Source organism: Bubalus kerabau, chromosome 22 (assembly GCF_029407905.1).
Source record: "Bubalus kerabau isolate K-KA32 ecotype Philippines breed swamp buffalo chromosome 22, PCC_UOA_SB_1v2, whole genome shotgun sequence".
In the NCBI taxonomy this organism is placed as follows: domain Eukaryota; kingdom Metazoa; phylum Chordata; class Mammalia; order Artiodactyla; family Bovidae; genus Bubalus; species Bubalus kerabau.
In genome coordinates this window covers 19912785-19926486 of record NC_073645.1, presented here as the reverse complement: position 1 = coordinate 19926486, position 13702 = coordinate 19912785, and the positions used below count along the sequence as shown (strand labels likewise).

Here is a 13702-nt window from a genome sequence, read left to right as displayed (position 1 = left end):
CATCACTCATTATTAGAGAAATGCAAATCAAAACCACTATGAGGTACCATTTCACACCAGTCAGAATGGCTGCGATCCAAAAGTCTACAAGCAATAAATGCTGGAGAGGGTGTGGAGAAAAGGGAACGCTCTTACACTGTTGGTGGGAATGCAAACTAGTACAGCCACTATGGAGAACAGTGTGGAGATTCCTTAAAAAACTGGAAATAGAACTGCCTTATGATCCAGCAATCCCACTGCTGGGCATACACACTGAGGAAACCAGAAGGGAAAGAGACACGAGTACCCCAATGTTCATCGCAGCACTGTTTATAATAGCCAGGACATGGAAGCAACCTAGATGTTCATCAGCAGATGAATGGATAAGAAAGCAGTGGTACATATACACAATGGAGTATTACTCAGCCATTAAAAAGAGTACATTTGAATCAGTTCTAATGAGGTGGATGAAACTGGAGCCTATGATACAGAGTGAAGTAAGCCAGATAGAAAAACAGCAACACAGTATACTAACGCATATATATGGAATTTAGAAAGATGGTAACAATAACCCTGTGTACGAGACAGCAAAAGAGACACTGATGTATAGAACAGTCTTATGGACTCGGCGAGAGAGGAAGAGGGTGGGAAGATTAGGGAGAATGGCATTGAAACATGTAAAATATCATGTATAAAACGAGTCGCCAGTCCAGGTTCGATGCACGATACTGGATGCTTGGGGCTGGTGCACTGGGACGACCCAGAGGGATGGAATGGGGAGGGAGGAGGGAGGAGGGTTCAGGATGGGGAACACATGTATACCTGTGGCGGATTCATTTTGATATTTGGCAAAACTAATACAATTATGTAAAGTTTAAAAATAAAATAAAATTTAAAAAAAAGATTTCATCCTATTTAATATCAGGTATGATTTTTCTAGGATTCAAAAATACATGGATATCGTTAAAGATTTTTATCTTAAGTCTGTCAGGAGAAAACAAAGGACAGTTAAGCAAATAATGGCAATGAAACAAAAGAAATATATTCAGGATATAACAGTTACTCAGGAGAGAGAATGATTAAACTTTTGGGGGTGAGGACAAGGAGAACTTCATAGAGAACACATAGCGTGGGCTTGAGCTTCACAACATTAAATAGTAGTTCATGTGGCCAGTAACACCTGAACATGAAGTGTGGTGGCCATTCTAGGCAAAGGAAAGGGCAAGAATGGAGGACTTCTGGAACGTAGTAGTGTGATATGACACTGCTGTGGGGTGCAGGGAAATGTGGCTGACTGATTGTATCTACTGATTGGTAGATAACAACCAGATAAATACAGATTTTGGTATACTTTCTAAGGAGCTTGCATTTTATTCTATAGACCCTGAGGGCAGGGTAGTAGAGAATGAAATGGTTAGAATTACATTTTGTAAACAGCACCATGACTGTGTTATGGAGAGTAAACTAGAAGCCCAAGAGAGTAGCCCCAGTTAGGGGCCAGTTGCAATTCAGGGAAAACATGATCAAAACTGCGCTTTAGAAAAGTGTTAAATACTTATCTCATTTAAGACTTCATCTGAGGCTAATGATTTGATTGTTTCTTTATGTCTGAGGCGAGACATGGATGATATCAAATAAGTAGGCATATCCAAGGACCTTCAGGAAAAACAATATAGAGACATACATTTTAATTAATTTCAATATTTGTTTTGGTATGAGTAGGTATGTTTTTGCTTATGCTTCTGTGCTGTGTTATTGGGTTTCTGCTTATGCTTATAGAGATAGATAAGACAGTTATCCTGGATCTTACAGTTTGCTTTGGGTCTTCATATCATAGGGGGTTAGAGATAAATATGTGACAATCACTACTCTGAAAGGGTAGCTCCTCAGTGCTGAGCTATGGATGGGAACCAGTCTGTGGCAAAGTCTTCACTGATCCTCAGCAAAAAGGGAAAAATAGGGTAGGTAATACTTTGAGTTATATTATTTCTATTTTTGGTGTTATAGTATTCTTTCTTTTACAGATTAATTATTGCAGAAAGTGAAAGTCACTCAGTCATGTCCTACTCTTTGTAACCCCATGGACTATACAGTCATGGAATTCTCCAGGCCAGAATACTGGAGTGGATAGCCTTTCCCTTCTCCAGGGAATCTTCTCAACCCAGGAATTGAACCCAGGTCTCCCCCACTGTAGGTGGATCCTTTACTAGCTGAGCCACAAGGGAAGCCCAATAAGCCCGATTATTGTAGAAAACGGTAGTAATTTTAAAATGTCCTTATTTCACAAAACAGCCTTGAAATGTGCATTTGTTTTGAGAATATCAAGTGTATCATAAATAAGATCATATTTACAAAACACAGGCAAAACCTTTAAGAGGTTTTAACTGTAGATTAGTAGCTAGTAAGCAAAATGTTTCTCATAGGTAGAATTCACGGGATAAACATAAAATACGAAAGTAGAGCACACCTGTGTTAAATGTAGATAGAGAGGGATACTCTCTTATCCCTTAGGTTCCTGGGTATGAAATATTCACAATATATAAATTATATATGAGATTAAATATATGACACTTGATATTGAGGATATACTAAATATTTAAGATGACTTCATTTGACCATTCTGACCCCACATATCCTCTGCCCAAAAAACACCAATAAAATACATCATTCTGAGTGCCTGCAAAAGAGATGGTAAGATCTGATTTTTATAGAAGTCACCTAAAATGACAAGTCCAAAATGGAGCCTATTCTCTCCTGTATTCTACTATTCTACTTCCAACACTGTGAGTGGACAGTATAATTGGCAATAGCTGCTTAAGTTTTCAAAATAGGGAATATGGACAGAAAGCATTTATTTAATAAAGCACCCAAAAATATACATGTTAAAGATACTTCGGGCATCTCAAACTTTTGCAAAATTTTACTACATAGCAATGACAGTTAAGTTTGACTATTCAAATGAAGATTTCAACTCTCATTCAGCTTTTGTATGTAGAGCATCAATAAAGTACAAAGTTTTATTAAAAAGACAGTTTAGAAATGTACATTTAAGACATTTTTTGTAACTCCAATAATTGGTGCAACTGCCTTACCTATTAACTGTTGTTTTCCTTGTAGGAATATTATAAGCTCTCAGTATTCTGATAAGAATCTTAATATCTCTATCACAGATAGTCTGTACTGCCACTTTTTTCCTTTCTTTCCTCTGAGGCTTTAACTTTCTTCGTTGTTCAAGAAGCTTACAAACTGCATATATCAACTGGCTAAAAAGTGGTCAATCAGATTGATATAAAATAATAAGATTTGAAAGATAACGATTTTTAAAATTTATTATAAATAAGGTCATTATTCTGAACCATGTTCTCTTTACTGTGTAGGGGAGACAGAGTTGTCTTAGATCCAAGAAAATAATCTTTTTTGGAGTGTTGAAGGGATTCTGTGTTTTAAGAGAGCATCTGATTGCTCCATGTTCTTTGAGTATATGGTCCAAGAAGAGATAAGGCATGGAGAGGTAATCCCATGAAACATGATGTTATTTCAAAAGATTATTAATTTTTTAGAAATCATTCTCTTGATCATTTTCTACATAGTTCTGAGTAGGAGTTAGTTATAAGTGCTGCAACTCCTGGCAACACAAACCTTTATGGAACCTACATGGAAACACCAAGTTATATGGAATTATAACTTTATGGTCACACTTGATTTCCTCTAAAGACTGAAAATAAAAACTTCAGACTACCCTACAAAGTTACAGTCATCAAAACAGCATGGCACACACAAAAAAGCATAGTATTGGCACAAAAATAGAAATGCAGATCAATGACATATGACAGAAAGCCCAGAAATAAATGCATGTACTTATTGGTCAATTAATCTAAGGAGGCAAGACTATATACAATGAAGGAAAGACAGTCTCTTCAATAAAGGGTGCTGGGAAAACTGAACAGCTACACACAAAAAATGATATTAGAACATTCTTTGACATCATACAGAAAAATAAATTCAAAATGGATTAAAGACCTAAAGGTATGACTGTACATTATAAAACTCTTAGAGGAAAACATAGGCAGAACACTCTCATCTTTTTCAGTCCCTCTCTCAGAGTAATGGACATGGAAAAACAAAAATAAACAAATGAGACCTAATTAAACGCAAAAGTTTTTACACAAGAGGAAACAATAAACTAAATGAAAAAGCAGCTCACAGATTGGGAAAAATATTTGCAAATGATGTGACCAAGGGATTAGTCTCCAAAATTTATAAACAGCTCATGATGTTTAACATCATCAAAACAAACAACTCTATCAAAAAAGAGGCAGAAGACTTAAACAGACATTTTCACCAAAGAAGACATATAGATGGCCAAGAGGCACATGAAAAGATGTTCAACATTGCTAATTATTAGAGAAATGCAAATCCAAACTGCAAGAAGATATCACCTTACATCAGTCAAAATGGCTATCATCAAAAAACCCACAAACTATAAACATTGGAGAGGGTAGGAAGAGAAGAGAACCCTCCTACACTGTTGGTGGGAATGTAAATTTGTGAAGCCACTATGGAGAACAGTATGGAGGTTCCTTAAGAAACTAAAAACAGAGCTACCATATCATCCTGTAACCTCACTCCTGGGCATGTATCCAGAGAAATACATGGTCTGAAAGGGAACATGCACCCCAGTACTCATTGCAGTGTTTATAATAGCCAAGACGTGGAAGCAGCCTAAATGTCCTTATACAGGAGAATGGATTAAGAAGATGTGCATATATATATGTGTGTGTGTGTGTGTGTGTGTGTGTGTATGTACACATATATATATGTTTTTTAATCTATATATGTTTCTTAATATATATATAATGGAATATTACCCAGCTATTGAAAAGAATGAAATAAGGCCATTTGTAGCAACATGGATGGACTTAGAGACTGTCATACTGAGGAAAGTAAGTCAGAGAAAGAAATGTTGTGTAATGTCATTTATATGTGGAATCCAAAAAAAGATACAAATGAACTTATTTACAAAACAGAAACAGACTCATAGACTTAGAGAACAAACTTATGGTTACCAGCCGGGAAGGGTTGAGGGGGACAGTTAGGGAGTTTGGGATAGACATGTACACACTGTTATATTTTAAATGGATAAACAACAAGGACCTACTGTACAGCAAAGGGAACTCTGCTCAATATTCTGTAACAACCTAATTAGGAAGAGAATTTGAAAAACAATAGATACATGTATGTGTCTAACTGAATCACTTTGTTGTACGCCTGAAACTAACACAACATTGTTAATCACCTGTACGCCAATGTAAAATGAAAAGTTAAAAAATAAGTTTTCAGCATTGACACACTCACATCACGGTCAGTTCGGTTCAGTCACTCAGTCGTGCCTGACTCTTTGCAGTCCCCATGGACTGCAGCATGCCAGGCTTCCCGGTCCATCACCACACACACCACTATATATGACTACTAAATATGAAATAAAGAACTAATAAGGACCTATGGATAGTACAGGGAACTCTACTAAACACGCTGTAATGGCCTATATGGGAAAATAATCTAAAAAAGAGTGGATATATGTATATGTATAACAGATTCACTTTGCTGTACAGCAGAAATTAGCACAACATTGTAAATCAACTATACCCCAATAAAAATTTTTTAAAATACGTTTTCATTTAAAAACACTTGCTCATAGAAGAATTACTTCAAGGTATATTTTAGAATAGAAACCCCTCCCCCAAAATATATCTCAGCATCCTAAACCAATTAAAACCTTCCTGTTAATACTAAGAATCTGCAAGTGGCCCCAGAGTGGTTTCCCAGATATGTAGCATCCCTAATTCCTGTTCCTACCCTTAAGTCTCACAGATAGGACAGTATGAGAATTGAGTTCCTTCAGCAAAAGGCTCCCCCTCAGCGCTTGTGGATCACAGAGTGCTTATGTCAGTCCTTGCTGAGGATTCAGTTTTGAAAGGGGGAGATTATAGGCTTAGAGCATGGTGCTACCACCAATGATTTTTCCAGAATCAGTCCCAGGACAGGGAGATCTGAGAGCAAAACTAATTTGGGACAAAAGTGTTTTGCTTTCTTTTTTTTTCTTGCCACAAAGAGAGGGTTAAAAACTAAAGTACTATACACTTGAAAATATAAATCATACAGATATGTCCAAAATGGAATTTTTAAATTATTAAAAATATTTAAATCACTATATTTCATTTTATGTTTTGTAACTGGATTTTGACATTAATATAAAAAGAGAACTTATTTGAGGACTCTGAAGGAACTAGCTTATAGCTTTATATTTCAGACTTAAATAATAATAATTTTAATATATACCTTGCAGATACAATTTCTTCATAATCAGCCACAATATCTGATAAGTTAAATTTGCTAACTTTGACAATTCTTCTCATTACCAACCTTCTCATCTACAAAAAATATTTTTAAGAAATGAAGAGTTCATATTTTAAGATTAAGTATACACAATGCTACTGGTGTCACTCTTTTGTTGCTCTTACTTTTTGTAAGTAAGGAATGGGAAGGGGAATTAGATAAGTGAAAGTATGGTTCGGTTTTCTACCATTATCAAAATCATTCCTAACACTCTCATTGGGACCCTCTCATCTCTTCTTCAACCTAACTCAGAGTATTCACATAGACAGAATCAGTCTTCACCAAAGAAGATGATTACCTGTGAATGTGTTTTTACAGCAGTCACTTGTACTCACACAAATCTTGATCCACAAAGAAATGTCATCGCATTTCTGTATGTCCTTGGAGTTCATCCTATTCTGACCTCAAGTTCTCATTCTGTCTGCTTGGGCACATATTCAGTGCCTCAACAAAGCCATTCCCCTAAGCCTACGCTGCTTGCGGAACCCACAGAAATTGGTTCCTCTACGGACTCTGAACTTCTTTATAGTCTAAGGAAATTCCTCCCTTTCTACTCTAATCCCATCCTTCACATCAGGTGTAGACTTTTAGAAGTGGAACCAGGAAGAAGCGTGTCTCGAGGCAAATTTCTGCTTTCTGTCCTGCCACAAACCATCCTGGAGATAATTGTGTATACGTGCATGTGTGCTAAGTCACTTCACTGTGTCTGACTCTTTATGACCCTATGGACTGTAGCCCACCAGGCTCCTGTGTCCACAGGATTTGTAGGCAGGAATACTGGAGTGGGTTGCCATGCTCTCCTCCAGGTGATCTTCCCGACCCAGGGATCGAACCTGCATCTCTTACCTTTCCTGCATTGGCACAAGGGTTCTTTACCACTAGCACCACCTGGTAAGCCCAACCTAGAGACTAGTGATCTGGAAAATGAGGTGGCAGGAGAATGGGAAAAACAGAATTCCTAAGAATTACTCTGCCGTGTGTGTGTGTGTGTGTGTGTGTGTGTGTGTGTGTGTTACTCTCTTTGTGACTCCATGGGCTGTAGCTCACCAGGATCCTCTGTCTATGGAATTTCCCACGCAAGAATCCTGCTGCTGCTAAGTCGCTTCAGTCATGTCCGACTCTGTGCGACCCCATAGACGGCAGCCCACCAGGCTCCCCCGTCCCTGGGATTCTCCAGGCAAGAACACTGGAGTGGGTTGCCATTTCCTTCTCCAATACAGGAAAGTGAAAAGTGAAAGTGCAGTCGCTCAGTCGTGTCCAACCCTTAGCATGGACTGCAGCCTACCAGGCTCCTCCGTCCATGGGATTTTCCATGCAAGAATACTGGAGTAGCTTGCCATTCCCTTCTCCAGGGGATCTTCCCAACCCAGGGATTGAACACAGGTCTCCTCCATTGCAGGCAGGTTCTATCCCGTCTGAGCCACCAGGGAAGCCTGTATGGGCAACAAACTGCTTGCCTTGAAGGTGAACCACATCCCTCTCCCCTCTGACCCCATTATTGTGCTTGAGCCCTCCCTCCCTTTCTCTTTCTTTTCCTTCTCCCACCCCTTCTCTCATTCTCTCTCTCTCCTTTGCTTCACTGGCAGCACACAGACTGAGCTCCTTGCTGTTCCTGCCACAGGCTATGCACATTCCTTTCTCAGTTTTCACATGTGCTTCCATCAGCCTGCGATGTTCTTCTCCCATGAAAACTCTAACTTTTTGGAGCTCCAACTCCAGCTCCCTCAGCTTTCAAGTCTTTTGTTGGTGTTACCTTCTCAGGGGCTTTCCTTGATTATCTTATTTAAAATTGTACCCCACATCCCAACACACACACACACACACACACACACTTGTGCTCTTTTCCAACTTTACTTGTTAGAGCACATATCACAATCTAATACACTAATATTTTGTTCATTATCTGACTTCTCCCATTAGAATGGCTAGGAGGTCAAGGATTTTAGTCTCTTTTGTTTACTGCTGTAATTCCAATCTCTAGTACAATGCTTGATTAACAGCAGATGCTCAGTAAGTATTTATGGAGTAAATTAATGGAAGGGACAAATTGAGGAGAACTACAGGCCTCTTAGACACAAATATTTCAGCAAAACTTTATCTAGCAATCCACGAGACTGCTGGGACTTTACTGCTCCAACCCTGGCCTCAGGTACCACTGACCCCAGTAACATAGCAGGGAGTTTAACCCACATAACTCACAATCAGATTTAAACACCCATGGCCCTATGAGGCCTCCAAAGTCAAACCACAATTCCAGTACCTATAATTAGAGTCAGTATCCTTCAACTTGTAGTGTGAAACTATCTCCGGATAACAAAGAAGTCTTCACAAGGAGCTGAAACACAATCACAAAATGTTCTTGACACTCCTTTGCAGGATCCTGCATGAAGTTCAGAATCCTCAGACACTTGTGCTCTTACCACCTTCCTGATCCTCTGCTCCCTTCTGGGCTTCCTTATCCATCAAAAAGAAGAGAAGGGATGAGTAGGGTATGTGTTCCCTTTTCTTATAGGAACACCTCTTTATTTCCTAAGACATAAATTTCATTATTAAATCACCTCTCAACTCTTTTTAAAAGAAATACGGAGCTAGTAGGGCTTTCCAGGTGGTGCTAATGGTAAAGAACCCACCAGCCAATGCAGGAGACATAAGAGATGCGGGTTCAACCCCTGGGTCAGGAAGATCCCCTGGAGGAGGGCATGGCAACCCACTAGAGTATTCTTCCCTAGAGTCCCATGGACAGAGGAGCCTGGTGGGCTACACCCAACAGGGTCAAAAAGAGTCGGACACAACTGAAGTGACTTGGCACACACACACGGAGTTAATAAAGAAGGTGTAGGAGGGGCAAGGGTGAGTGGGAAAAAAACACCTGCCAATGGTAAACAGGAAGTACTGAAACAGACTAGGATAGCTACAGAGGTCTGCATTTCCAGCATGCTCTCAGAGGAACAGGGTACAAACTAGCACAGCACTTGCAGTTTTATCATTTTACTTCAGAAGAAGAGCAAGGCAGGCATTTTTATTGTCTGTTTTTATAAAACAATAAAGCAGGACTCGGTGCATAGATAACTTGCCCAAAGACAAATGGGAAGGTCAGAACAGGTCTGCACATACCTGCCTAGGCCTCATCTAGTCACAGAGGTCACTTCTCTCCTGTCTTTAGGAGGTATTTGGTGTGTATCTCTTAGATCTTTCCATGGCTCTCTGCTTTCAAGTTATCTTGAAAGGCTTCTCTGGTGCTCTATAGCAAGGGCTATCAATTTTACTCTTGTAGAAGTCTTAGAAATCTCCTCAGCCTTGTGGTTTTATTCCTAACCTCATTAACTGCTCAAACGTGTCTCAACATTTCCTGAGTGAAGAGCACAGTGCTGGGCATCATGGATCTATAGATATAGTCCCTGTGCTCTGGAAGCTTAGGGTGGAAGGATGAGGGGTCAGTGGGAAGAAATCAGGAGTGAATTTGAGAGATTCCACCTCAAACCTGGTTTAGGCTTTGGCAGGGTGTTCTGTAAATATCTGAAACATGTCTTTCTCTACTATTTTCTGTCTCCTAGTAGGTCCTCCATCTATTGTACACTGAACTGCTGTGGTGTGTGGCATTATGAGTTGTTAATAAAACTAGGGAATCCAGCAAAATGCTGCTGTATTTCTCAAAGTGAATTTTCAGGGTCAAGAAGAGATCAGTGTAAACAGAAAAAGTTGGAATATTCTCTAATAATGAGTTTGCTGTCAACCGAAGTAACTGTTGCATCAATAATACACGTCAACTGTGTACATTTACAGATGGTCAGTAACTAACTCTGAAAAAGAAGTCTGAGCAGAACAGAAAACCCCTTAGTGATCAGAAAGAGGTGAGGAGCAACCAGGTCTGCCCATCTGACTCTCTGGGAAGAGTATAGTGCTATGTTATGCATCCAGCAGACTAGTTTTCACAAAAGTAAATTCAAACACACTGACAATATTATTGTGTTGTTGTTACCTTTTTCAGAAAATTGGCAGAATTAATCCTTTGTGCAGTAATAGAATTCTCATCCGAAATGGACATATCCTTTTCTATCTGACTTTCATATTCCTGTAAGTAGAGAAATTAAATTAGTTTCACTTTTTTTTTTGGCCATGCCATGCAACATGCAGGATCTTAGTTCCCCAACCAAGGATCAAAGCCGTGCCCCCTGCCCAGGAAGTGCAGAATCTTAAACCACTGGACCACCAGGGTAATATCCTAGTTTCACTTCTTGAATGTAACAAAGTTTAGCTATGATATGCTGCAATGAAATATTAACTACTCATTTCAGTTTATGTGTAAGAGATATTGGCAACACTCTGGAATTGGGTGGAGAGAATGTTTCTTTAAGATTCTTCCCTCTGAGAATTAGCGAAGAACCGTTATATTTTGTTTTCTTCTAGGAAGAATTTCATTCATCTTTTAAAACTAAGTAATGATTGAGGGAAAAAAACTGCAATTGAGAAAATGGTAAGAAGATGTAAAGACAACTGAGAACTATTCTTCATGTATCCATTTACCTGGTATCATTAGAAACAAAAGAAATGGGAAGTATTAACATTAGAGTATATATAATGTTCAAGTTGGTGGGCTTTGGAGGTTACAGTCATGGATTCAAGTTGGCCCTGCCATTTACTAACTGTGTGGTTTGGGGAAAAGTTGATTAACTACTGCAGATCTCAGTTTCCTCTTTTGTAATAATATTACTACTATTAACATGTCACAGGATTGCTGTGAGATTTAGCTAAAACAATATTTATAATGTGTGTGGCATGCAGTAAGTAATCAAAATATGTTGACCATAATCAATAACTTTAATTTTACGTATAGTAGTTGGTATGATTATTTGTCAGGATGCCTCATTTATATAATTTAAAATAAATCCACATCTATTACATCTGCATTTCTGGGATACGTTCCTAAAGCACATAAAAATCATTTTATATTATAGAGAACATTAAAGACAACACAAAAATTATGAAGTATTTTTAAAGTAGACAAATTATCTGAAAGTAATTTATTTTCTAATTATCTACAAGGAACCTTGAAATTAATTGTTGGCAAGTAACCACTTTTACCTAAGGATATATTATATTATATATATGGATGTGAGAGTTGGACCATAAAGAAGGTTGAGCATTGAAAAATTGATGCTTTTGAATTGTCGTGTTGGAGAAGACTCTTGAGAGTCCCTTGCACAGCAAGGATATCAAACCAGTCAATCCTAAAGGAAATCAATCCTGAATATTCATTGGAAGGACTGATGCTGAAACTAAAGCTCCGATACTTTGGCCACCTGATGTGACGAGCTGATTCATTAGAAAAGATCCTGACGCTGGGAAAAATTGAAGGTAGGAGGAGAAAGGGACAACAGAGGATGAGATGGTTGGATGGCATCACCGACTCAGTGGATATGAGTTTGAGCAGACTCCGGGAGATGGCAAAGGACAGGGAGGCCTGGTGTGCTGCAGTCCATGGGGTTGCAAAGAGTCGAACATAACTGAGTGAATGAACAACATTATATTATTTCCCATTATATTGTTTCCCAGGTGGCTCAGTGGTAAAGAATTCCCCTGCCAATGTAGGAGATGCCAGTTCCATCCCTGGGTCAGGAAGATACCCTGGAGAAAGAAATGGCAACCTACTCCAGTATTCTTCCCTGGGAAATCCCATGGACAGAGGAGCTAGGCAGGCTATAGTCCATGGCATCACAAAAGAGTCAGACATGACTGAGCGACTAAACAAACAACTTATTATATTACTATTTCATATCACTTTATTTTCTTTAAAAAGTAATAAATTATAAGATTTATTTAAATACTCTGGATGTTAATTTTTATTAACTAATATGTAATTTACAAATATCTTTTCCTAATTTGTGGGGTTTAAATTTTAATATTATCAAGTTAATTATTCTACTTCTTTATAATTTATACTTTTTGTGCTTTAAGAAATACTTTCCTGTCCAAGATTAAGATATCCATTTAAAGTTTTGCATTTCAAAGCAGAAGTAGAGACACAGATGTAGACAGCAAATGTATAGATACCAAGGAGGGAAGTGGGGTGGGGGGAGGAATTGGGAGATTGGGATTGACATATATATGCTATGGATGCTATGTATAAAATAGATAACTAATGAGACCCTGCTCTATAGCACAGGGAACTCTGCTTGATGCTCTGTTGTCACCTGAATGGGAAGGAAATCCCACAAAGAGGGGATATGTGTATACATATAGCTGATTCACTTTGCTGTACAGTAGAAACACAATACTGTAAAGCAACTATACTCCAATAAAAATTAATTTAAAAAATAGAGTTTCGCATTTCATGGGTAATCTTCATTACACATGGTATTTATTTCTTTTGTGAAGTCTGAACCTAATTTTACATCATTCAAAATGTTCTACAATTCTCTCCATTAAGTTTTGTACATGTTTTGTTAAACGTATTCCTGTGTATTTAAGAGTTTTTATTGCTACTGTAAGGTGTATCTTTGCTAAATTACATTTTTAGTGGGTTTTTATTGGTGTATAGAATGCTATTTATTTTTTGTCTCTAATTTTTCCTCAAGTTTTTCAAACATACAGAAAATGAGAAAGGCTATTAAAATCTATGTACTTAGTCTCTAGGTTAAGTAATTAACATTTTTCCATATTTGTTTAATCTATTTCTTTTCTCTTTTTGGCTAAAATATCTCAGTGTAAATTATAGCACCATGACACTTCACTCCTAAATAAATACTTCAGCATGAATCTCCAAATACTATGGACACATTCACAGTGCCATAATCACAGACAACAAAATGAACAATTTCCCAATATATCTATAATTCAATTATCAATGTACTTAATATTCTAATATCCAAATTTTACCAACTACTGCTATTTCCCACCAATCACTGTTCATATTTTTTCCCATTATAAGTTATTACAAGATATGGATAAAGTTCCCTGTGTTATACAGTAGGAACCTGTTGTTTATTGATTTTCTATATAGTAGCTTGTATCTGCTAATCTCAAATGCTTAATTTATTCCTCCTCCATTCCTTTTCCCCTTTGGTATTGGTAAATTTGTTTTCTATGTCCATGAGTCTTATTTCTGTTTTTAAAATAAGTTCATTTCTATCTTTTTTTCAGATTCCACATGTAAGTGGTATCATATATATTTTTTTCGTCTTATTTTACTGAGAACATGTTTTACATAAGATGGCCAAATGATAGCTTTATACAGTTCTAGAAAACTGCTACTGATTACAGCCTGGAAATTCCTAACAAATCAAGGGGTGTACGTGTATGTACGTGTACATAAATGCACAGCTCTCTT

The 13702-nt window shown here is 37.8% G+C and overlaps 1 protein-coding gene across 1 annotated transcript in view; it reads right to left on the bottom strand.

Annotated features, from left to right (window-relative positions):
* Positions 1-13702, bottom strand: part of CC2D2B (coiled-coil and C2 domain containing 2B) — a 108596-nt gene that overhangs the window by 36751 nt on the left and 58143 nt on the right. Inside the window, exons 21-24 of the mRNA XM_055560014.1 lie at positions 10355-10447; positions 6319-6410; positions 3072-3242; positions 1535-1635 (exon numbers count right to left, since the gene is read on the bottom strand). Of these exons, the coding sequence (XP_055415989.1) occupies positions 1535-1635; positions 3072-3242; positions 6319-6410; positions 10355-10447 (457 nt within the window). The remainder of the gene's footprint in view (positions 1-1534; positions 1636-3071; positions 3243-6318; positions 6411-10354; positions 10448-13702) is intronic.